This window comes from Hemitrygon akajei, chromosome 16 (assembly GCF_048418815.1).
Source record: "Hemitrygon akajei chromosome 16, sHemAka1.3, whole genome shotgun sequence".
Taxonomy (NCBI): Eukaryota; Metazoa; Chordata; class Chondrichthyes; order Myliobatiformes; family Dasyatidae; genus Hemitrygon; species Hemitrygon akajei.
The window spans coordinates 57,808,533-57,831,625 of NC_133139.1; the positions used below are offsets into that span (position 1 = coordinate 57,808,533).

The following is a 23,093-nucleotide window of genomic DNA, read 5'->3' on the forward strand; positions in this document are numbered from 1 at the left end:
GTAAACTGTTCTCAGATCACTCTGTTCTAATTCCAGCCTATCTTTGTAAATCTGATGTTCACATTTATACATTGATTAAAATGCCTCATGATTACTTTTTTTTACTTGCTCCCATACATCTTCCTCGAAACACTGTTCTGCCATGTTGGTTCTTTATGGGACTTGCATACAACTCTCAGATTTCTCATCTTCATTCAATCTGTATCTAGAACTTAGAACATAGCGTAGTGCAGGCCCTTTGTCTAAAATGTTGTACGAAACTTTCCAAGATCAATCTAACCCTTTCCTCCCACGTAGCCCTCCATTTTTCTTTCATCCAGGTGCTTATCTAAGAGTCTATTAAATGTCCTGATTGTGATGGGAAGCACCCACATAGGATACCACAGAGGAGCGTGGGTGCAGAGCAGGGTTATAAGTGCGTTAAGGAAACAGGGCTTTAAACTCCCTGTACGACTATCTTGCTGGCAAATGTGCAGTCTCTGTTAAATAAAATTGATGATCTCACAGTTAGAGTGTTGAATCAGAGGGACATTAGGACCACATATGTCCTTTGTTTCACGGAATCCTGGTTAACCCCTTCCATACCGGATGCAGCAATTCAGATCAACGGGTTTACTATACACCATCGGGATAGATCTATAGAGTCTCTCAAAAGCAGAGGTGGTGGAGTATGCCTCATGATCAACTCTTCTTGGTGCACAAATATATCAGTGCTGTCCCAATTCTGCTCACCAGACCTGGAATATCTAGCAATTAAGTGCCGTTCTTTTTACCTGCCACGGGAGATTTCGGGGTCATTTTGGTAGCAGTATACATTCCACCTCAGGCCAATATCAATCAGATTTTAGATGATCTGAGCAATGGGATCAACATGCATCCTAATGCCTTCACCATTGTTTTGGGAGATTTCAACTAGGCCAGTCTAAAAAAAATCACTAAGCAACAGATCACTTGCAATGCTAGAGGAAACTGGACTATTGCTATACCACTATCCAGAATGCCTACCATGCTATTCCACTCCGTCACTTGGAGAAGTCTGATCACCTGGCTGTACTTCTACCCCTGAGTATAGGCAGAGACTGAAGACTGCAGCACCAGTAGTGAGGACAAGGGAAGCACATGAGTGCTTACAGGACTGCTTTGAATCGGTGAACTGGACTGTATTCAGGGATTTATCTTCGAACTTAGATGAGAATGTTGCAGTTGTTAACAACTTCATTAAAACCTGTGTGGATGAGTGTGTGCCTACAAAGATTTACTGTACATTCCCAAACTAAAAGCCATGGATGAACAAGGAGGTCTGCTGAATGCTAGATCTGTGGCATTCAAGTCTGGCAACCCAGGCCTGAGCCAGAAAACCAGGCATGATTTGTGGAGGGCTATTTCAAGGGCAAAGAGACTATTTTGAGCGTGGTTGGAGGTGACATTGGATGCACGGCAACTCTGGCAGGGTCTGCAAGTCATTACTTTCTACAGAGCGAAACTCAATAACATGAATGGTACTGATGCTTCACTACCAGATGAACTCAATGCCTTCTATACACGCTTTGAAAGGGAGAATACAACTTCAGCTGTGAAGATCCCTGCTGTACCTGATAACCCTGTGATCTCTGTCTCAGAGGCTGATGTTAGGCTGTCTTTAAAGAGTGTGAGCCCTTGCAAGGTGGAAGGTCCAGATGGAGTACCTGGTAAGGCTCTGAAAGCCTTATCAACCAACTAGCGGGAATGTTCAAAGATATTTTCAACACCTCACTGCTGTGGGCAGAAGTTCCCACTTGCTTCAAAAAGGTAACAATTATACCAGTGCCGAAGAAGAATAATGTGAATTGCCTTAATGACTATCACCCGGTAGCACTCACATCGACAGTGATGAAATACTTTGAGAGGTTGCGCATGACTAAGCTGAACTCATGCTGCCTCAGCAAGGACCTGGACAAACTGCAATTTGCCTATCGCCACAATAGGTCAATGGCAGACACGATCTCAATCGCTCTCCACACGGCTTCAGACCACCCGGACAACACAAACACCTACGTCAGGATGCTGTTCATTGACTATATCTCAGCATTTAATACCATCATTCCCACAATCCTGATTGAGTAGTTGCAGAACCTGGGCCTCTGTACCTCCTTCTGCAAATGGATCCTCGACTTCCTAACCAGAAGACCACAATCTGTGCGGATTGGTGATAACATTCCCTCCTCGCTAATGATCAACACTGGTGCACTTCAGGGGTGTATGCTTAGCCCACTACTCTACTGTCTATATACACATGACTGTGTGGCTAGGCATAGCTCAAATACCATCTATAAATTTGTTGACGATACAACCAATATTGGTAGAATCTCAGGTGGTGGCAAGAGGGCGTACTGGAGTGAAATATACCAACTATTGGAGTGGTGCCGCAGCAACAACCTGGCACTCAACATCAGTAAGACAAAAGAGCTGATTGTGGACTTCAGGAAGGTAATATGAAGAAACACATACCAATCCTCATAGAGGGATCAGATGGAGAGAGTAACAAGATCTCTGAGGATCTAACCTGGTCCCAATATATTGATGCAGTTATAAAGAAGGCAAGACAGTGACTATACTTCATTAGGAGTTTGAAGAGATTTGCTTATCAACAAATAAACTCAAAAACTTCAGTAGATGTACAGTGGAGAGCATTCTGACAGGCTGCATCACTGTCTGGTATGGAGGGGCTACTGCACAGGACCAAAAGAAGCTGCAGAGGGTTGTAAATCTAGTCAGCTCAATCTTGGGTACTAGCCTACAAAGTACCCAGGACATCTTCAGGGAGTGGTCTCTCTGAAAGGCAGTGTCCATTATTAAGGACCTCCAGCACCCAGGGCATGCCCTTTCCTCAGTGTTACCATCAGGTAGGAGGTACAGAAGCCTGAAGGCACATACTCAGCAATTCCAGAACAGCTTTGCTGCCATCCAGTTCATAAATGGACATTGAACCCTTGGACATTACATTACTTATTTTAAATAAACAGTATTTCTGTTTTTGCACGATTTTTTAATCTATTCAATATACGTATACTAGAATTGATTTACTTATTTATTTTTTTCTTCTGTATTATGTATTGCATTGAACTGCGGCTGCTAAGTTAACAAATTTCACGTCACATGCCAGTGATAAATATACCTGATTCTGATTCTGATTCTAATGTATCTTTTACTTAGTTTCCTGAAATTAGGTCATATCTGCCAATTGCACTAAGATACCTATTTATTAAAATAGCCACTGCTCTACCTTTTTATATCAAACATCTTTCATTCTTTTGGTTCTTTTCAATTTTATCCTTCAATTGTGTCTCTAATAGCTAATTGGGTAATGTTTCAAATTGCATTCGCAGTTCATCTATTTTAATTTCCTGGTTTAGCCTTACATTTATAACCTATATCCCTTTCTGTTGATGTCTGGTTATCATTTCTATGTTAGTAGCTTTCTCTGTAAATTTGTGTCTGCTCTTTGATCTAGCACCTCCTCCTAAATTTCACCCCTTTAGTTTGAAATGTGAGTTTGTATCCACAAAGACACGAAAAAATAGGAAGTATACCACCTGGCTCTCAAACCTGCCCTCACCAATCAATACAACCTGCCCCAGGTTTCAACTCCTCTTCAGTGCCTGTTCTCCATCGTCTTTCAAACATTTATCTACATTTAAATGCTGGAGGAACTCAGCAGGTCAGGCAGCATCTATGGAGAGGAATAGAGAACAATAGGAATGCATCAGTCAACATTTTGGGTTGAGACCCTTCAGGATTGAAAAGGAAGGAGGAAGAAGCCAGAATAGTTGATGTTAATTAATTTGGGTTTATTTGCCTGTAGCCCTGCATGTATTTGTAGCTTTACTCTGTGGGCAACCTCTTACATATACGTGGAGGGAATCTGTCACAACTAGTTACTTTTAAAGAGCATGGCATAGCATAATTAACTGATCATAAAAATCGGGAAAGATTGATCAATAAATCTGTTGCTGCAGAAATCAAACAAATTAAACCCCTAAAAGCCAGAATGTATTTTTCAATTTACGGTACTTTTAAAAACATGCATGGCTAAGCACAGAGAGGATACTTCAGTTGGTGGATTAATCCCTTTCAGTTGCTGACTTGCCCTTGATGGTGTGGTGTAAAGTGCCTCTGGCAGCAAGGGATTCTGTGGTCTGTTCTGTAGAAGTACTGGTATGATGCATCACTTTGCTTTGTGGAATAAACTAACTGATAGATGGTCCAGATTCAACCCTTGTGAAAGTTTGATGGTTTTAGTGATGCGATTTCATTCTGTGAATGTGTGCTCATCCCAAATGACAGGGCTTGGACAGGGATACCAAATGACAATTTAAGCTGCTATATATTTAAGTATAAAAAGGGCAAGCCAGATAAAATAAAGAAAAATCTGAAGACATCTTTTAAGTGTATTGCAAGCAAAAGATACAAGAGAGAGAGAGAGAGAGAATGCATACTTCTAAGGATCAATGTGGTTATCAATATCAGGAGATAGCAAGTTCTTAAATGAATATTGCTTGTTTGTATTTACCATGAAGCAAGCTAGATCTTAGAGCATAGGAAACTGAAGGGGACTATTAGAGGTGTATCATGAGAGGGTGAATGTACACAGTCTTCTTCCCAGTATCGGAGAATCAAGAACTAAGGGGCATAGGTTTAAGATGAAAGAGGAAAGATTGGGGACCTGTGAGTCAATTTTTCCACACAGAGGGGAATGAGTATAAGTACAAAGCTACTAGAGGTAGTGGTTGAGGCAGTTATAATAACAATCTAAAAGATCTTTGAACGGGTACATGGATAGGAAAAGTTTAGAGGGATATGGATCAAGAACACTAAAATGGGATGAGCTTAGATAGGAATCTTGATTAACATAGACTGGTTGGGTCAAAGATCCTGTTTCTGTGCTGTGTAACTCTGACACTATCATCTGCTTGCTAAGGTGTGTTATGGGTGGTTTCATTATTGTCCAGGTATGCACTAGATAATACATCCTTTGAGAGAATTGTTTAAATAGTACACACTTGTATCATGCATACATCATTTCCATGTAAATATAGTTAATGATTCACAACAGTAATTTGTCCAATACATTTGCTTCATAAAGGCTAACGACTAAATCGCAAAAAAATCTGAGATCCAGGTTAAAGGTAAGTTTTTAAAATAATTTTCTAAAAATAAGTTTTAACAAAATTAAAATGAACATTAACAATGGCACTTTACATGTATATGTGTGTATACAATGTATTAACCTACTAGGAATTAAAATTCTGCATGTGCACATGTCATTAACAATGTCACTGCAGCTGTTGGCATGGCTTTAGTAATAGTGTTTCTTTTGCAATGACTACAGGTTATTAGGTTCTGCAGGTTCTATAATGTGGATTCAATTTGCTGTGATGTCTCTTTGTAATATTGATGTACATAGAAACGAAGGATGTCACAGGCCCACAGGCAAGAGGAAAATTGCTCCAGCCAGAGCCTGTGTGGAAGACTTGTATCTGGTCTAGGTTGCTACTCAAATCCATTTGTTAATATTGGGCCAACTTAATTTACTTCCTGCGCCCGACTCTTGCTGGGGTTGCATTCCATGGATGCTCATGGATTTCAGACATCTCCTAAAGGAGCTTTGTTGGTGAACATGCAAATAAAACAGTTAATGTATGAGGAGCGCTTGATGGCTTTGGGTCAAAACTCACTGGAGTTTAGAAGAATGAGAGTATTCTTACTAAAACATACCAAATATTAAATGGCCTAGATAGAGTAGATTAAGAGGCTACTTCCTATGGTGGGGGAGTCCAGGACCAGAGGGCACAGCATCAGCATAGAGTAACGTCCCTTCTTGATGAAGAGGAATATCTTTAGCCAGAAGGTGGTGGTGAATCTGTGTAATTTATTGCCACAGGTGGCTGTGGAGGCCAAGTCATGGGAATATTTAAAGCAGAGGTTGATTGGTTTTTGATTAGTAAGGGTGTCAAAGGTTATGAGGGAAGGCAGGAGAATGGGATTGACAGGGAAAATAAATCAACCATGATTGAATGGTGGAACAGACACAAAAGAGTTGAATGGCCTAAATTTGCTACTATGTCTTATCACAGAGTCTGAAATAACAGAAAATGCTCGATGCACTCAGCAGCACAAGTGCTTCTGTAGGGAAACAGGAAAACTTCTTAGGTTTGAGACCCTTCAGCAGAACTGGAAAGTGAAAAATAAAAATCAGGGAATGTTTTGTTGCAGAAAATACAGAGTCTAATCTGTTCAAAACAAACTCTTGTGCTTGGGTCACTAGAAGACTATGAACCTCAGTTGTATATTTTGTTTATCTCAGAATGAGATGTCCACTTTTTGGGATAAGCTGAAAAGCTCTTGCCTCAAAGATTATGAATCTTTGTATTTCTTGACTTAGATGATTCAGTGTTTCTTGTGCATAAATTTTTGCCTACTCGGGGATTTGAAGGCAGCCACCAGTGTTCAAGAAGGTAGTGCATTAACCATCTTACTGAATCATTGAGTTAGCTCAAGGTGCTGAATTATCTAAATCTCCCATTTCAGACAGGTTCCAGTTTTGTGAACATTGAATCTAGTCCTTTCATCGTAGTACAGCAATAATCTGGGTATTGGTTCCTAAACCAGTGACTGAGGGAGTGTGTTGTAATGTGAATAATTTATGAGCAGAGTTCTGGGTATTGAGGGGAAAGTTGAGAAGGGAAATCCTCAGTACAAAGAGGGTCAAAACAGCTGCTGCAGAGAGTTAATATGCCAGTTCTCCCGTCCCCCACAGCAGAAAGCATCCAGAAGGTTGGCAAGGAGGGTCTGAGTTGAATTAAATTAGAAGCTTGTATTGAGAGATCTGAGCACTATCCTGGAAGGAATTATTTGTAGCTTGTTAAGATAATATGCAGCCTTATTAAAGTTTAAAAGTCACAACTATCAGAACCAGCTATATATATGTGTGTGTGTGTGTGTGTGTGTATATATATATATACACACACACACATACACACGCACGCACACACACACACACTCTCTCTCTTACTTCATGGTTACATTGACCAACCAGAAATCTGATGGTGGAAGGAAAAAGCTGTTCTGGAAAAAAGTTCCAGAGCCAAAAAGTTTTATGTTAACTTCATCAGTCAACAGGACTTGTTTCCAAAATGCATCAGGCTTGTTTAGATATTCCTTTGAACTTTTTGACCGCAATGAGCAAAGGTATGTTTGGAGCAAAAAGGGTGCAGAATTTCATGAAAAGAACACCTCTCCAACTGTTAAGCATGGGGGTGGATCGATCATGCTTTGTGCTTGTGTTGCAGCCAGTGGTATGGGGAACATTTCACTGGTAGAGGGAAGAATGAATTCAATTAAATACCAGCAAGTTCTGGAAGCAAACATCACACCGTCTGTAAAAAAGCTGATGATGAAAAGAGGATGGTTTCTACAACAGGATAATGATCCTAAACACACCTCAAAAACCACAATGGACTACCTCAAGAGGTGCAAGCTGAAGGTTTTGCCATGGTCCTCACAGTCCTCTGACCTAAACATCATCGAAAATCTGTGGATAGACCTCAAAAGAGCAGTGCATGCAAGACGGCTCAAGAATCTCACAGAACTAGAAGCCTTTTGCAAGGAAGAATTGCCAAAAATCCTCCAAACAAGAATTGAAAGACTTTTAGCTGGCTACAGAAAGCGTTTACAAGCTGTGATACTTGTCAAAGGGGGTGTTACTAAGTACTGACCATGCAGGGTGCCCAAACCTTTGCTTCAGGCCCTTTTTCTTTTTTGTTATTTTGAAACTGTAAAAGATGGAAATAAAAAAGTGATCTTGCTTAAAATATTAAAGAAATGTGACATCTTTAACTTTATGCCTTTTGGAAATCAGGTGATCTTTTACTCACTTAGCTATTCACAGTAACAGAAATTTTGACCAGCGGTGCCCAAACTTTTGTATGCCACTGTAACTAATTTAGACACCGTAATCTGTAAATGGATACAGATATTGAAGAGATACCTTGAGTGTTTGCTTCAGATCTTCAGGATTCTTCATTTGGCTTCAGTCTGAATTTGAAAGTTGTGCACTGCTTCCCTATGTAGCAGACACCATGTTCCTTCACAGAGGAATTTGCCCACTTTTGAAGTTCATATTCATTACCAGAGGATTTTCCTCATTCCATATGGTGCTTTGACATTTGCAGCTTCTCTCCTTTAGGTTGCAACTCTGCTAGAGGAAAAGAACAGTTTACTAGCAGAGAACAATGTTCTGCGTGAGCGGATGAGCCGGGCGGACTCTCTGGAGGACTCGACCAATGTCACCAACAAGAAGCTGCTGCTAATGCAGAGCCAGCTGGAGGCACTACAGGAGGAGAATTACAGGTATCTTCTTCCTCCTCCTCCTCCACCACACATGTTCGATGGCTTTGTTTATTTAGATAAACTGCTTCCCTGATGCAGCTCTAGAGAGTTATCTTGGATCAGATAGTTAATCTAATGCAAGGTTATCTATCTGATGTACAAGTTTCATTTTAAAACCTTTCACGTAAAGCTGATTACTCCAAAGATGAGCAATTTATCCTCAGTTACACACATTCAAATAAATAATGTAAGGTAGCACAGTAGCACAGCAATTACAGAACCAGCGACCCAGGTTCAATTCCCATCACTGTCTCTAAGAAGTTTGTGTGTTCTCCCCATGACTGCTTGGGTTTTCTCTGGGTGCTCTGGTTTCCTCTGGGTGCTCTAGTTTCCTCCTACATCTCAAAGACAGTCTTGTTAGGCCGAAAGGGCCTGTTACTGTGCTCTATCTCTGAATAACTAAAATATAAATTGCTTGTTTCTGTGCTGGCACAGCATTTGAATATATGATGTTGAGTGTATTCTCCTAGAGACTTAGAGTAACTACCTACCTCCAAGGTATTCTTAGAGAAGTTTGCCTGAATAGTTAGAATTTAAGCTTAGATGTGCCAACCTTCTCTGCTGGTCATACAGAAAATGGCATGAATGCAGGCACTCCGGCACAACCAGTACATGCCAACCATGCTGCCCACCCAGCTAGTCCCAATTTCCTGTGTTCAGCTCCCATTCTTCCAAGCCCCATGCTCCATATCTAAGTGCCTCTGAAATGATATCATTGTACTGTGTCAACCACTCTCTCTCGCAGCTCATTCCAAATACTCCTCACTCTCTGCCTAGAGAAAGTTGCCCCTTGGGTCCTTTTAAATCTTTCCCCTCTCTTAAACCTATTTGCTCTTAGTTTTAGACTCCCCGACCTTGGGGAAAAGATTGCTACTAGCCATTTTATCTCAGCCTCTCATTATTTTTGAATACTTTTATAAAGTTGCCTCTCATTCTCTTATGTTCCAGAATATAAAGAGCTAGTCTGGCCAACCTCTCCCTATAAATCTGTAACTTCTCCCTTTCTCTTTCATTCTTCGTTAACTCAATACAGATAATTTGTCAAATGTAGCGATTCAGTGACGTACTTCACTCTGATGCACTGTCCTCAAGGTCCTTCCTGTTTTGTCCAGGTTGGAAGCCATGAAAGATGACTTCCGTATCCGGTGTGAGGAGATGGAAAAGGAAGTGCTGGAATTACAGCACAGGAACGATGAGCTCACTAGCCTGGCTGAGGAATCCCAGTCTCTCAAAGATGAAATGGACGTATTACGGTAAGATCAGAAGTTCCAAGCTGGCATATGTTGGAAATCTAGAGCAACACACACAAAATACTAGAGGAACTCAGCAGATCAGGCAACATCTAGACCATAACATGTAGGAGCAGAATTCGGCCCATCAAGTCTGCTCTGCCATTACATCATGACATATTTATCATCCCTCTCAAACGCATTCTCCTGCCTTCTCCACTTAACCTTTGACGCCCTGACTAATCAAACAACACCTATCAATCTCTGCTTTAAATACACCCAAAGACTTGGCCTCCACAGCCATCTGTGATAAGACCATAAAACATAGGAGCAGAATTAGGCTATTCAGCCCATCAAGTCTGCTCTGCCGTTCCATCATGGCTGATCCCGGATCCCACTCAACCCCATACACCTGCCTTCTTGCCGTATCCTTTGATGCCTGACCGATCTAGAAATGATCAACTTCTGCCTTAAATATATGACAGACTTGGCCTCCAGTGCAGTCTGTGGCAGAGCATTTCACAGATTTACTACTCTCTGCCTAAAAAATATCCTCCTTCTGTTCTAAAAGGTCGGCCCTCAATTTTGAGGCTGTGCCCTCTAGTTCTGGATACCCCCACCATAGGAAACAGCTTCTCCACATCCACCCATAAGACTTAGGAGCAGAATTAGACCATCTGGCCCATCAAGTCTGCTCTGCCATTCAATCAGGGCTGATCCTTTTCTTCTATCTCCTTGTTAACCCCAGTTCCCAAACTTCTCCCTGTAACCTTTGATACCATGTCCAATCAAGAACCTGTCAATCTCTACCTTAAATACATTCAACGACCCAGCCTCCATAGCTTTATGTGGCAACAAATTCCACAAATTCACCACCCTTTGGCTGAAGAAATTTCTCTGCATCTCTGTTTTCTGTCCTGAGACTGTGCCCTCTTCTCCTAGATTCTCCCATCATGGGAAACATCCTTTCCACATCTACTCTGTCTAGGCCTTTCAACATTCAAAAGGTTTCAATGAGATCACCCCTCATCCTTCTGAATTCCAGCGGGTACAGACCCAGAGCCATCAAACGTTCCTCGTATGGTAACCCTTTCATTCCTGGAATCATCCTTGTGAACCTCCTCTGGACCCTCTCCAATGCCAGCACATCTTTTCTAAGATGAGGGGCCAAAAACTGTTCACACTTTGCTCTTGTATTCTAGACCTCTTGAAATGAGTGCTTACAGAGCATTTGCCTGCCTCACCACTGACTCAACCTGCAAGTTAACCTTTAGGGTGTTCTGCACAAGGACTCCTAAGTCCCTCTGCATCTTAGATTCCCGGATTTTCTCCCCGTTTAGAAAATAGTCCACACATTTATATCTACTACCAAAGTGCCTGACTATGCATTTTCCAACATTGTATTTCATTTGCCACTTTCTTGCCCATTCTCCGAATCTGTCGCAAGTCCTTCTGCATCCTACCTATTTCCTCAACACTACCTGCCCCTCCACCAATCTTCCTATCATCTGCAAACTTGGCAACAAAGCCATCTATTCCATCATATTGTATAGCATCGGTTAGTCTCACGAGACCATGGATCTGCGCCTGAGAAGTCTTCTCCAGGATGCAGGCCTGGGCATGGTTGTATTGAAGACCGGCTGTTGCCCATGCAGCAAGTCTCCCCTCTCCACGCCACCGATGTTGTCCAAGGGAAGGGCAAGGGCTGATACAGCTTGGCACCAGTGTCGTCGCAGGAGTTGCCAGTGAGGTTGAAGACAACATCAGTCTGCCTTAGGGACTCCAGCTCCAGATTTGTCCTCAGGGTTTACTCCCGAAGGCTTTCCCATGAGTGGGTATGGCCACAAGGCAGCGGAGGTTTGTAATCAGAGTTTTCCCTCTCTTAGGTGGACTGCCTTCCCAGGCTGACGAGCTCCATCTACTGGAATCCATCATATTAATCTTTTTATATACAACATAAAAAGAAGTCCCAACACCAACTCCTGCAGAACACCACGAGTCACTGGCAGCCAACCCAAAAACGATCCTTTTGTTCCCACTCGCTGCCTCCTCCCAATGTTCTAACCACGTTAATAACTTTCCCGTAATACCATAGGCTCTTAACTTGGTAAGCAGCCTCATGTATGGCACATTGTCAAAGGCCTTCTGAAAATCCAAATATACAACATATACAGCATCCCCTTTATCTATCCTACTTGTAATCTCCTCAAAGAATTCCAACAGGTTTGTCAGGCAGGATTTTCCCTGAAGGAAACCATGCTGACTTTGTACTATCTTGTCCTGTGTCACCAAATACTCCATCACCTCATCCTTAACAATTAACTCCAGCATCTTCCCAGCCACTGAGGTCAAGCTAACTGGTCTATAATTTCCTTTCACACACTACAACATCAGGCATACTGTTGGTGTCTTCCACAATGATGTCTGACACAAAATACTCATTTAGTTCATCAGCCATCTCCTTGTCCCCCATTATTCTTTCTCCTGCCTCACTTTTTAGCGGTCATATATCCACTCTCATTTCTCTTTTATTTTTAACATACTTGAAAAAACTTTTACTATCCACTTTGATATTATTTGCTAGCTTGCTTTCATACTTCATCTTTTCCCTTCTAATGATTTTTTAGTTGCTTTCTGTAGGTTTTTAAAAACTTCCCAATCATCTGTCTTCCCACTGATTTTTGCTTTGTTGTATGCCCTTTCTTTTGCTTTTACAATAGCTTTGACTTCCCTTGTTAGCCATGGTTGTACTATTTTGCCATTGGAGTGATTCTTTATTTTTGGAATACACATGTCATGCACCCTCCTCATTTTTCCCAGAAACATGCGCCATTGCTGCTCTGCTGACATCGTTGCCAGCTGGTTCCTAAGGGTTCTTTTACCTTAAGCTCCCTAATCGCCACTGGTGCATTATATAACACCCAATCCAATATAGCTATCTCTTAGGCATTCAACAAGCTCACTCTCTTGAGATCCATTACCAACCTGATTTTCCCAATCGACCTGCATGTTAAAATCTCCCATGACTACCATAACATTGCCCTTTTGACACACCTTTTTCTATTTCTATTGCAACCTGTGGCCCACCTCCCAGCCACTGTTGGGAGGCCTGTATATAACTGCCATCAAAGTCCTTTTGCCCTTACAGTTTCTTAGCTCAGCACACAAAAATTCAACATCTTCCAATCCTATGTCACTTCTTTCTACTGATTTGATGCCATTCTTTACCAGTAGAGCTACACCACCCCCTCTGCCTACCTTCCTATCCCTCCAATAAAACACCCAATCTAGTCCTTTCAACATTCAGTAGGTTTCAATGAGATCCCCCAACATTCTTCTAAATTCCAGTGATTACAGGCCCAAAGCTGCCAAACACTCCTCATATGTTAACCTCTCGGAATCATCCTCATGAACTTCCTCTGGACTCTCCAATGACAACACATCCTTTCTAAGACATGTGGCTCAAAACTGCTGAAATATTCCAAGTGTGGCCTGAGTAGAGTCTTATAATGGCTCATTATCTGCTTGCTTTTATATTCTATTCCCCTTGAAATAAATGTCAATATTGCATTTACCTTCTTTACCACGAACTCAGCCTGTAAATTAACCTTCTGAGAGTCTTACACAAGGACCCCTAAGTTCCTCTGCACCTCTGATGTTTGCATCTTCTCCCAATTTAGATAATGGTCTGCATTGTTGTTCCAATTACCAAAATGCATTACCATACATTTCCTAACACTGTATTCCATCTGCCACTTTCTTGCCCATTCTTCCAATTTGTCTGAGTCCTGCTGCAATTGTATTGCTTCTCAGCAGTACCTACCCCTCCACCTATCTTCATATCATCTGCAAACTTAGCCACAAAGCCACCAATTCCATAATCCAAATCATTGACAAACATTGTGAAAAGCAGTGGTCCAATACTGACCCCTGAGGAACACTACTAGTCACTGGCAGCTAACCAGTAAAGGCCTCTTTATTCCCACTGGCTGCCTTCTGCCTGCCAGCCATTCCTCTATCCATGCCAGTATCTTCCCTATAATGCCATAGGATTTTATCTTGTTAGTAGCTTCATGTGTGGCACCTTATCAAACGCCTTCGGAAAATCCAAGTACCGGTAAATGACATCCACTGCCTCTCATTTGTCCACCCTGCTTGTTATTTCCTAAAGAACTCCAATGGATTTGTCAAGCAAGATTTCCCTTTACAGAAACCATGTTGACTTTGACTTACTTTATCATTTGTCACCCAAGTACCTCAAAAGCTCACCCTTAATAATAGACTCCAACACTCCTAACCACTGAGGCTATAATTTCCTTTCTTTTGCTTTCTCTCTTTGTCTTAGAGTGGAGTGACATTTGCAATCATTCAGTCTTCCAGAACCATGCCAGAATCTAGTAATTCTTGAAAGATCATCATCCATTATCTCTTCAGCAACCTGTCTCAGGAATTTGAGACGTAGTCCATCTGGCCCAGATGACTTATCCACCTTTGGACCTTTAAGTTTGCTTAGCACTTTTTCCTTTGCAATAGCAATGACACTCACTCCTGCTCCCCAACACTCACAGACCTCTGGCACACTGCTTGTGTCTTGTACAGTGAAAACTGATGCAAAGTACTCAGTAAGTGCATCTGCCATTTCTCTGTCTCCCATTACTACCTCACCAGCATAATTTTTCAGTGGTCCAATGTCAATACTCACCTCCCTTTTACTGTTTATATAACTGAAAAAGCTTTTGGTATCCTGATTTATATTACTGGCTAGTCTGTCCTCATATTTCATCTTTTCCCTTCTTACAGCTTTTTAAGTTGCCTTTTGTTGGATTTTCAAAGCTTCCCAGTCATCCAGCTTCTCAATCACTTTTGCTACCTTATATGCCCTTTCCTTGGCTTTTATGCAGTCCTTAACTTCCCTTGTCAGCCATGGTTGCCTACTCCTGCCATTTGAGAATTTCTGTGGGACATATATATCTTGCACCTTGTGAACTATTCCCAAAAACTTCAGCCATCTCTTCTCTCCCATCATCCCTGTCAGTATCCTCCTCCAATTCACCTGGGTGAGCTGCTCTCTCATGCCTCTGCAATTCCCATTATTCCATTGTGATACTGATACATGTGACTTGTGCTTCTTGCTCTCAAATTGCGGTATGAATTCAATCATGTCACAAAAACAAAGGAGCTGGTTGTGGATTACAGGAGGAATGGAGACAGGCTAACCCCTATAAACATCAATGGATCTGGGGTTGAGAGGGTAAACAGCTTTAAGTTCCTCGGCATCCACATCACCGAGAACCTCTCGTGGTCTGACCACACCAGCTGTGTGGAGCTGAAGTTTGATATGGGCCCCCAAATCCTAAGAACTTTCTACAGGGGCACAATTGAGAGCATCCTGACTGGGTGCATCACTGCCTGGTATGGGAACTGTATCTCCCTTAACCACAGGACTCTGCAGAGAGTGGTGCGGACAGCCCAACTCATCTGTAGTTGTGAACTTCCCATGATTCAGGACATTTACAAAGACAGGTGTGTAAGAAGGATAACTGGGGACCCAAGTCACCCCAACCATAATCTATTCCAGCTACTACCATCTGGGAAGCGGTACTGCAGCATAAAAGCCAGAACCAACAGGCTCCAGGACAGCTTCTTCCACCAGGCTGATGAACTCACGCTGATTTGAGTGTACTCTATATTACATTGACTGTTCTATTTATTATGAATTACTATGATTGCACATTTAGACAGAGACATAACATACAGATTTTTACTCCTCATGTATGTGAAGGATGTAAGAAATAAAGTCAATTCAATTCAATTCATTCAATCAATCATATTATGATCACTACCTCCTGAGGGTTTGGTTACATTAAGCTCCGTAATAAGATCTGGATTATTACACGACACCCAATCTAAGATGGCCTTTCCCTGAGTAGGCTCAAGCACGCCACTCTAAAAAGCCATTTGATAGGCATTCAACAAATTCCCCTTCTTGCGATCCGACACCAACCTGATTTTCCCAATCCTCTTGTAAACTGAAGTCCACCATTATAATTGTGGCATTATCCCTATTATATGCCTCTTCCAGCTCCATTAGCAATCTCAACCCCATATTTTGGCTACTATTTGGATACCTGTATATGATTCCCATAATGGTTTTTTTATCCTTGCAATTTCTTAACTGCACCCACAAAGATTCAATGTTCTCTGATCCTATGTCACCTCTTTCTAAAGATGTAATTCCATCTCTTAGTACCAGATCCACAGCACTGTCCATACCTTCCTGCTTGCCCCTTTGATACAAAGTATTATCCTTTGATGTTAAGCTCCCAACTATGGCCTTCTTTGCTTCCTCAGCTGATGATGAATTCCACAGATTCATTACCCTTTGGCTAAGAAAAACCTGTATTCTAAAAAATACTGAAAGGCCTTGGCCCCAAATGCTGACTGTTTATTCATCTCTATAGGGCCACCTGATCTGCTTTTATTCTTTTGTGCTGGTGCTTGATGTTCTGAAGTCTAACAAGATGTTAACAGACAGTAGAGTCCTTGAAATAGATTATCTGAGAGTCTCTTAAATGCCCCTAACGTATCTGCCTTTACCAACACCCCGGCAGTACGTTGCCATGTATCACATTCGGTGATAATAATACAACTTCTCCCTAATGAAATGAAAGCTTGTTTTCAGTGGTCTTGTTGCTTTCTCAAAATTACCCCTGTGTTTCTGATAATGTTCACAGGCATTCCTCAGACAAAGTTAGTAAGCTGGAGGCCACTGTGGAGGCCTATAAGCGGAAGCTTGAGGACTTGGGAGATCTGCGTCGACAAGTCAAGCTACTGGAGGAGAGGAGTACTATCTACATGCAGAAGACCTTCGACCTGGAAGAGGAGCTGAAAAAAGCAAATACTGTACGCAGCCAATTGGAGGTTTACAAGAAACAGGTAAACACTGTTATCTCCATTAACAGGCCTTCTCCAATCCTAGAATGTTCTTTGTTCTCCAAACCCAAATCTTCATTCCTCTTAGAAGGACAACATCAACTTTTGTAAATGACAACATCAGATCTGCCCCTTTCATCAGCAGTCAGGTGGTTATCCTGACAGAGATGTTCTAATTGATCTGTGGATTCATCCCACTGCGAGCTGGTTGTGATAGCCTATTGTTACGTACACGTAACCCTGTAAAAGCATCAGCAGCAATAGAACACACCTGGAGTCTGGTTTTGCTGTTGACAAAACACTATTAGTAATTACATCATATAGTAACTTAAACCAGGTAAGTCAAAAGTTAACGGTGTTATGCATATATAGGTGTAAATATATAAATCCCCAAACTTCTTCAAGCTTAGGTGTAAGTGATAAAGTCCTACGATGGTATGTAAGAAAATTCAGTTCAGATGCACAGGTTAATTAATGTGAGATGTTTGTAATCTAAAGGCGAATGTTGCGAGAAGGCAATTACATTGATATTCCGCAGATTCCACGACAGCAATACAAAATAACAATAGCAGTAGGTTTTATCTCTGAAGTTGTTTCACTCCACACACAAAGTATCACCAACAGTAGCTTATCACAAAGGTTATCACTAAGCTTATCACTCCATCTCTCTCTCTCCCTCCTCTCTCTCTCCTCTCTCCCTCCTCTTTCCCCTCTTCAAGGGAACCACCACCCAGGCAAGGGTCGACACACCAGTAGATTCCACAAGGTTACCCCAATCACATACAACATGATAACCACTTATCCAGTTCCACAACATACGAAATAACAGTGATTTGCCACAAGGGTGCCTTTCTTCAGTGAACTACCACACCCAGACAAAGGGTAAACACACACGTGGTATTCACAAAGGTTTTCCCCTCGCCAGAGAACCCACTCCTGTGGATTAACTAAGTGGCAATCAAACTCTCGTAGCCGAATGGAAACAAACTCACCCTCATTTAGTAAACTATTTAAGAACTTTTTAAAAGCTATTTATTAATGCTTTTTTTGAGAGGGTGATTTTAGATGCATATCATATTTATACTGAGTTAAGTATTGTATGTAATTAGTTTTTGATACAATAAGTGTATGGGACATTGGAAAAATGTTGAATTTCCCCATGGGGATGAATAAAGTATCTATCTATCTATCTACTTGGAGAGAGAGTCCAAACAGTGATCTCTTTGTCACTAGGTTTCTTCTGTTTCAAATCTTCCTCTCCTCTCCTCTCTCTGCAAACTTCTTCTAGTTGCAGCAAATTTGTTAAAGTCATTTATCAATACTCTGGATCGATCTCAACTCACCCCTTTGGGCTACTGAAAGTTTAAACCAGCGACCGACTCACTGGTGTCTTCCATTGACCAAATCCATCTTGACTCTGATCCTGTGTCTTTCTCTGTGTCTTTGTGTCCTTGTAAAATGTAAACAAGCTGCAGAGAAACCATAACATTGATTGTCCATCAAATAACTCCCATCTCTCTTTCTCCCTCCTCTCCCCCCTCCCTCCCCCTTCTCTCGCCCCTCTCTCTCTCTGTATTCCTCTCTATCCCTCTCAGCTCAGTGTCCAAAAGTCAGTCTCATTCTCCCGGCATTTTAAAGTGACAGTCCACAGAAAAAATGAACCCTGGGGGTACATAACATTATCCCAGAAGAGATGTGCCTCTATCAAGTCACCTCTCATTCTCCTTTACTCCAAAGAGCACAGGGATGATAGAAAAATAGGCTATGTAGGAGGGAAGGGTTGGATTGATCTTTGAGTAGGTTAAAAAGTCGGCACAGCGGCATGGGCAGTAGGGCCTGTATTGTGCGGGTAATGTTCTTTTGAACATTGTTATTGTGCCTAATACAGAAGGCATAATGTTAAGGTGTTTGGGAGAGAGTATAGGGGGGGATTGTCAGTGGTGGGTTTATTTTACACAGAGAGTGGTGGGTGTGTAGAACATGCTGCTCGGGTTATTAGTAAAGGCAGATGCATTAGGAATATTTAAGACACTCTTAGATAGACGCGTAGATGAAAGAGGGAAGAAAGGGTTAGATTATAGGCCAAAGTTGTAATGTTCTATGTTCTAAGAGCTTTTGGCCTTTGGGTTAGTTTCTTGTTAAATTGAAATACTGTAATGATTTTTGTTCCCTCCATTGCTGCTGCTGGTGTGCCACTAACTCTCTCCATGATAAAGGTCCATGAGCTTCACAACAAGCATACAGAGGAGTCAATGAAAACAGAGAAGTGGCAGTTTGAGTTCAAGCACCTACAGGAGAAACACGATGCCCTGCTGAAAGAGAAGGAGGTAAGCTCAGAAAACTGGATCACAGGATAAAGACACCACAGATGAAAAAGCAGAGTATGTCAGTTAGTGCCTGGATGAAAAAGCCTTCTGTGGTGTTAAAGGTGCACAGGGTCAGCTCAATATATGTTGGTGAGATTGAGGTGGTGCAGGAGATCTGAGTAAGGCTTGAGGTAACACTTCACTGGTATCTTGAACACCTACTTCATCAGTCAGATGGAAAAGTTGTAGATCATCCCCAAATTACAGTTGTTGAGGTAACAGAAATTCACAAATTGCTACCCAAAGATCAGAATAAAATTCACTTTTGTGGAAGTTATTTGTGGGGGGTGGAGAATAAAGAAGTAAACACATAAATACAACTTAAAAGAACTAATATTTCTTAACCAAAGCATAGAAGATGGGGCTTTGCATTATAGCAAATCATGGTGTGATTCTAGGAATCCAGCCACCCTGAAGAATTTGCCTATTTGAATTTGGATAGACAACAGTTCATAAAGATCTGTCCCAAAGGCAACTTCTGTTTGTGTTTTCCATTGAAAACAGAAATTGACAGAATCTCCATTCTAATAACTGAACACAGAAACACAGCCTGTGTTTCAAGGTCAAGTTCATTGCCAATGTGCACAAATACATGTACACACAGCTGCAATGAAATACTTGCAGCAGCCTCACAGGCACATGGCGTCATTCACAAGAAAAACAGAAATATAAAAATATATTTAACAGGAAAAAACTAATAAAACAAAAATAAAGTCTGTTTTAGTGCCTAGTGGACATAGTAATGCAAAACTGAGGTACTGATTAGGGTTGTGCCAGTTGGTTCAAGAACTAAATGGTTGAAGCTGTTCCTGAACTTGGTGGTGTACGACTTCAGGTTACTGTGCCTTCTGCCTGATGGGGAGCAGTGAGAAGTTGGCATGGTCCAGATTGTGCATTTCATTTACAACTTCATGAATATTTTGCACGTGAAAGGAACTTGGTGATTAAATTTGAAGTGCTTTTCTGTCAGATCACATCGATCACAGTGTGTATGGCTGCAACCTTGAAATAAAGGACAGCATGGAAAATTCCTGTGGCCATGCTGTGCCCACACAGCAGTAGTCCATAGACAAGTCTGTTGACAAGTAAAAGTAGATCAACAATCTACAGAGGCTGCAAATGTAAAAATAAAGCAAACGCTGGAAACGTTCAGTGGCTCAGACAGTATCTGTGGAAAGAGAAATAGTTAATGGTTCGGGCCCAAGACTCTTTGCCAGAGCTGGGAAAGGGAGGGAACAATCAGTTTTTAAGTTGCAGGGAGGGTGCAGATGGGATGGACAAAGGAAATGCCCCTAATGGAGGTGCATGGTTGCCATGGTGACATGTTGCATTTGAAGGTTGATAGGTTACCAAGGGAAGTTGGAGAGAGACTGCTAAATTTTACATTACTATTAAACACCTGATTTCAAGAATTAAAACTAAAATAGTTTCGTCTTTGCAGAGATTAATAGTGGAACGTGATGGCCTCAGAGAAACCAATGAGGAGCTGAGATGTGCACAGGAACAGCAGAATTTCTTGAGTAAGGCTGGTGAGTTATACCCCTCTCGCCTGTTGCTGCCAGCTTCTGTGTACCAAAAGGGTGGAATTTTTTTCTCGCCCCTTGTAGGTGTTTTGTATGTGTATTTTTCCATCAATCTCAGTTCCTATACCAGAGGCCTGGAAGCTTGAGTGTTCGGCACAGTATCCTTGATGTTCCTAGCAGTGTGCTCTTCTGGACCAAGATCTCAGATGTTGTTTCTGAGAGTTGTTGGAGCCCCTCCGCTAGTCCAGGTGTCACAGCTTCAAGTGCTCCTATCACCACCGGGATTACTCTGGCTTTAACTTTCCACCCTCTCTTCCCGCCATCATGGACATTTAGACTACACGCTGCATCCGCAAAGGAAACAGCATTATGAAGGACCCCGTGCACCCCCCCCCCCCCCCCCCCAAGCTATCAGACTCCTCAATACCCAAAGCCTGGACTGACACCTTGCCCTATTGTCCTGTTTATTATTTATTGTAATGCCTGCACTGTTTTTGTGCACTTTATGTAGTCCTGTGTAGGTCTGTAGTCTAGTGTAGCTTTCTCTGTGTTGTTGTTTTTTACGTAGTTCAGTCTAGTTTTTGTACTGTGTCATGTAACACCATGGTCCTGAAAAACGTTGTCTCATTTTTACTCTGTACTGTACCAGCAGTTATGGTCGAAATGACAATAGAAGTGACTTGACTTGACTTCCTTTCTATCTGCTCTTTCAAGCCCTGGTATTTCTCCAATTTCTCATATTCTTTCTTCCTGATGTTACTGTCATTCAGGATTGCCACATCTCTTACCATTGCTTTCTTCTGTTCCTTGTCTTATGTCTGGTTGGTTAGCCAGCATCTGCTTATCACTTTCACAGGATTGTAGATATCATTCTCCACTACCTTCTCGGGTGTTTCCCATCTGGACTTGGGAGTGTCCAGTTCATACTCAGCGCGGATGTTCCTGTACACAATTCCTGCAGCCTGTGCCGTTCAGTGTATGTTGTCCCTGCCTGCATCTTGCACCCTGCTACTATGTATATGTGTGTCTGTGTGTGTGTAGTATTCATATAGTTAATGCAAAAAGAGCGAAAATATACTGAGCAAACACAGGGAAATCTGCAGATGCTGGAAATTCAAACAACACACACAAAATGCTGGTGGAACACAGCAGGCCAGGCAGCATCTATAAGGAGAAGCACTGTCGACATTTCGGGCCGAGACCCTTCAGCGTTCATGGGTTTTTTGACCATTCAGAAATTAGCAGCCCAAAAGGGATTACTTTGTCTTTACTCCTGTCCTGCTGTCCACCAGACTTGTTTCAAAAGACGACTAATTTGTGTTAAATAGACACTAACTCCGGGCATCTGTGGAGGGTGGAAATGAACTCAACCTGATCATTATCACGGCTTGTGTCTCCAATATCACACTGGCGTTGGATACAGATTTCTGCTGCATTTCCTACTGCTGTGACTACACTTCAAATGTACTTCACTGGTTTAAAACCATTTTCAGATCTAAACTGGATGTGAAAAGAGCCATATAAAAATATTCTCAGCCAACTAGCTCTCTTACTATTTTTTGTACAGTTCATCAACTGTTTTATGTATCTGCTGCTTTTGGCTGTACAGTTTATGATGCAGGAGATAAAGATAGAAATTTTAATTTTATAGTCATCTTTCAAACTCAACCAAGTCTTAACATGGTGCTGTTACAAGGATTACCTCTCAATAATAATGATCAGTTTGGGCACAGAGGAGATCTGTATTTACTGATAAGTACCTTTATTGGCTCATCTAACAAACACATGAATTTACACAACTATGTGTACCTATGTGCATACCCATTAGGTTTTCCTGACTCTCCATGAACAGAGAAAGAAGGAAAAAGATAATACCTGGGAAAGGGAGTCTATATTGGCCAGGTGTTCTTCTAATCCCAATGTAATCTCCATGTTTCTGACATGGGGCTATCCACTTCTGCGATTGTTGGTCTCCACAGAGTTGTTGCTGTCTGTGCTCCCAAAATTCTCCATTTTCATTCTTCTCCTTATCAGATCAATCTGGGTTATTTCAGTTTCATTGGCTCAAGATCATCTGACTGAGGAGAACTGTGTTAGTTCTCATTGCATGTGACTTAAGGTTACAAGTAGTATTGTTTTATGGCTGTTTCCTCCAGCCTTGTGACCAAGGTAATGTCTTTTGTTCAGTCCAATCAGATCAGCCAAACACTAGATCCGGGTGACCAGATCACAGGCTACTCCTTCTGCATGCCTGCCACTTTACCTAATAAACAGCTTATCTGAGAATGGTTGCTTTAATTTCCAGCATCTGCAGATTTCCTCGTGTTTTGCTATCTGAGAATGGTTTCAGGTTTGGCAGATTATCAGCAGAAACTCTTTGTGTTCATGTTCAGTTGCTCTGACTAACTCACCCCTGAACAAGAACCAGTTCATCAAACAGTTCACAAAGTAGCAACTGCAAGAACAATCTCACAAAATCGCCACCTCCATTCCTGCAACTGCGTGGCCAGGACATGCCCTTGTCTCATTCCTATTAGATTGTAGTTCTTTCTGGCCAACAGTACATATATCATTTTCATTCAGACACTTGTACACCCTGACTGAATGCCCTGCTG

At 41.7% G+C, this 23,093-nt stretch overlaps 1 protein-coding gene across 2 annotated transcripts in view; it reads left to right on the top strand.

The window, feature by feature from the left end:
- The window catches only part of hook2 (hook microtubule-tethering protein 2), a 112,605-nt gene that overhangs the window by 42,062 nt on the left and 47,450 nt on the right, over positions 1 to 23,093 (top strand). The window contains exons 9-13 of one of the 2 annotated variants that reach the window (XM_073068953.1): positions 8,225 to 8,388; positions 9,540 to 9,680; positions 16,391 to 16,592; positions 18,806 to 18,916; positions 20,397 to 20,484. In XM_073068953.1, the coding sequence (XP_072925054.1) occupies positions 8,225 to 8,388; positions 9,540 to 9,680; positions 16,391 to 16,592; positions 18,806 to 18,916; positions 20,397 to 20,484 (706 nt within the window). The remainder of the gene's footprint in view (positions 1 to 8,224; positions 8,389 to 9,539; positions 9,681 to 16,390; positions 16,593 to 18,805; positions 18,917 to 20,396; positions 20,485 to 23,093) is intronic. The other variant, XM_073068954.1, reaches the window with a different exon arrangement.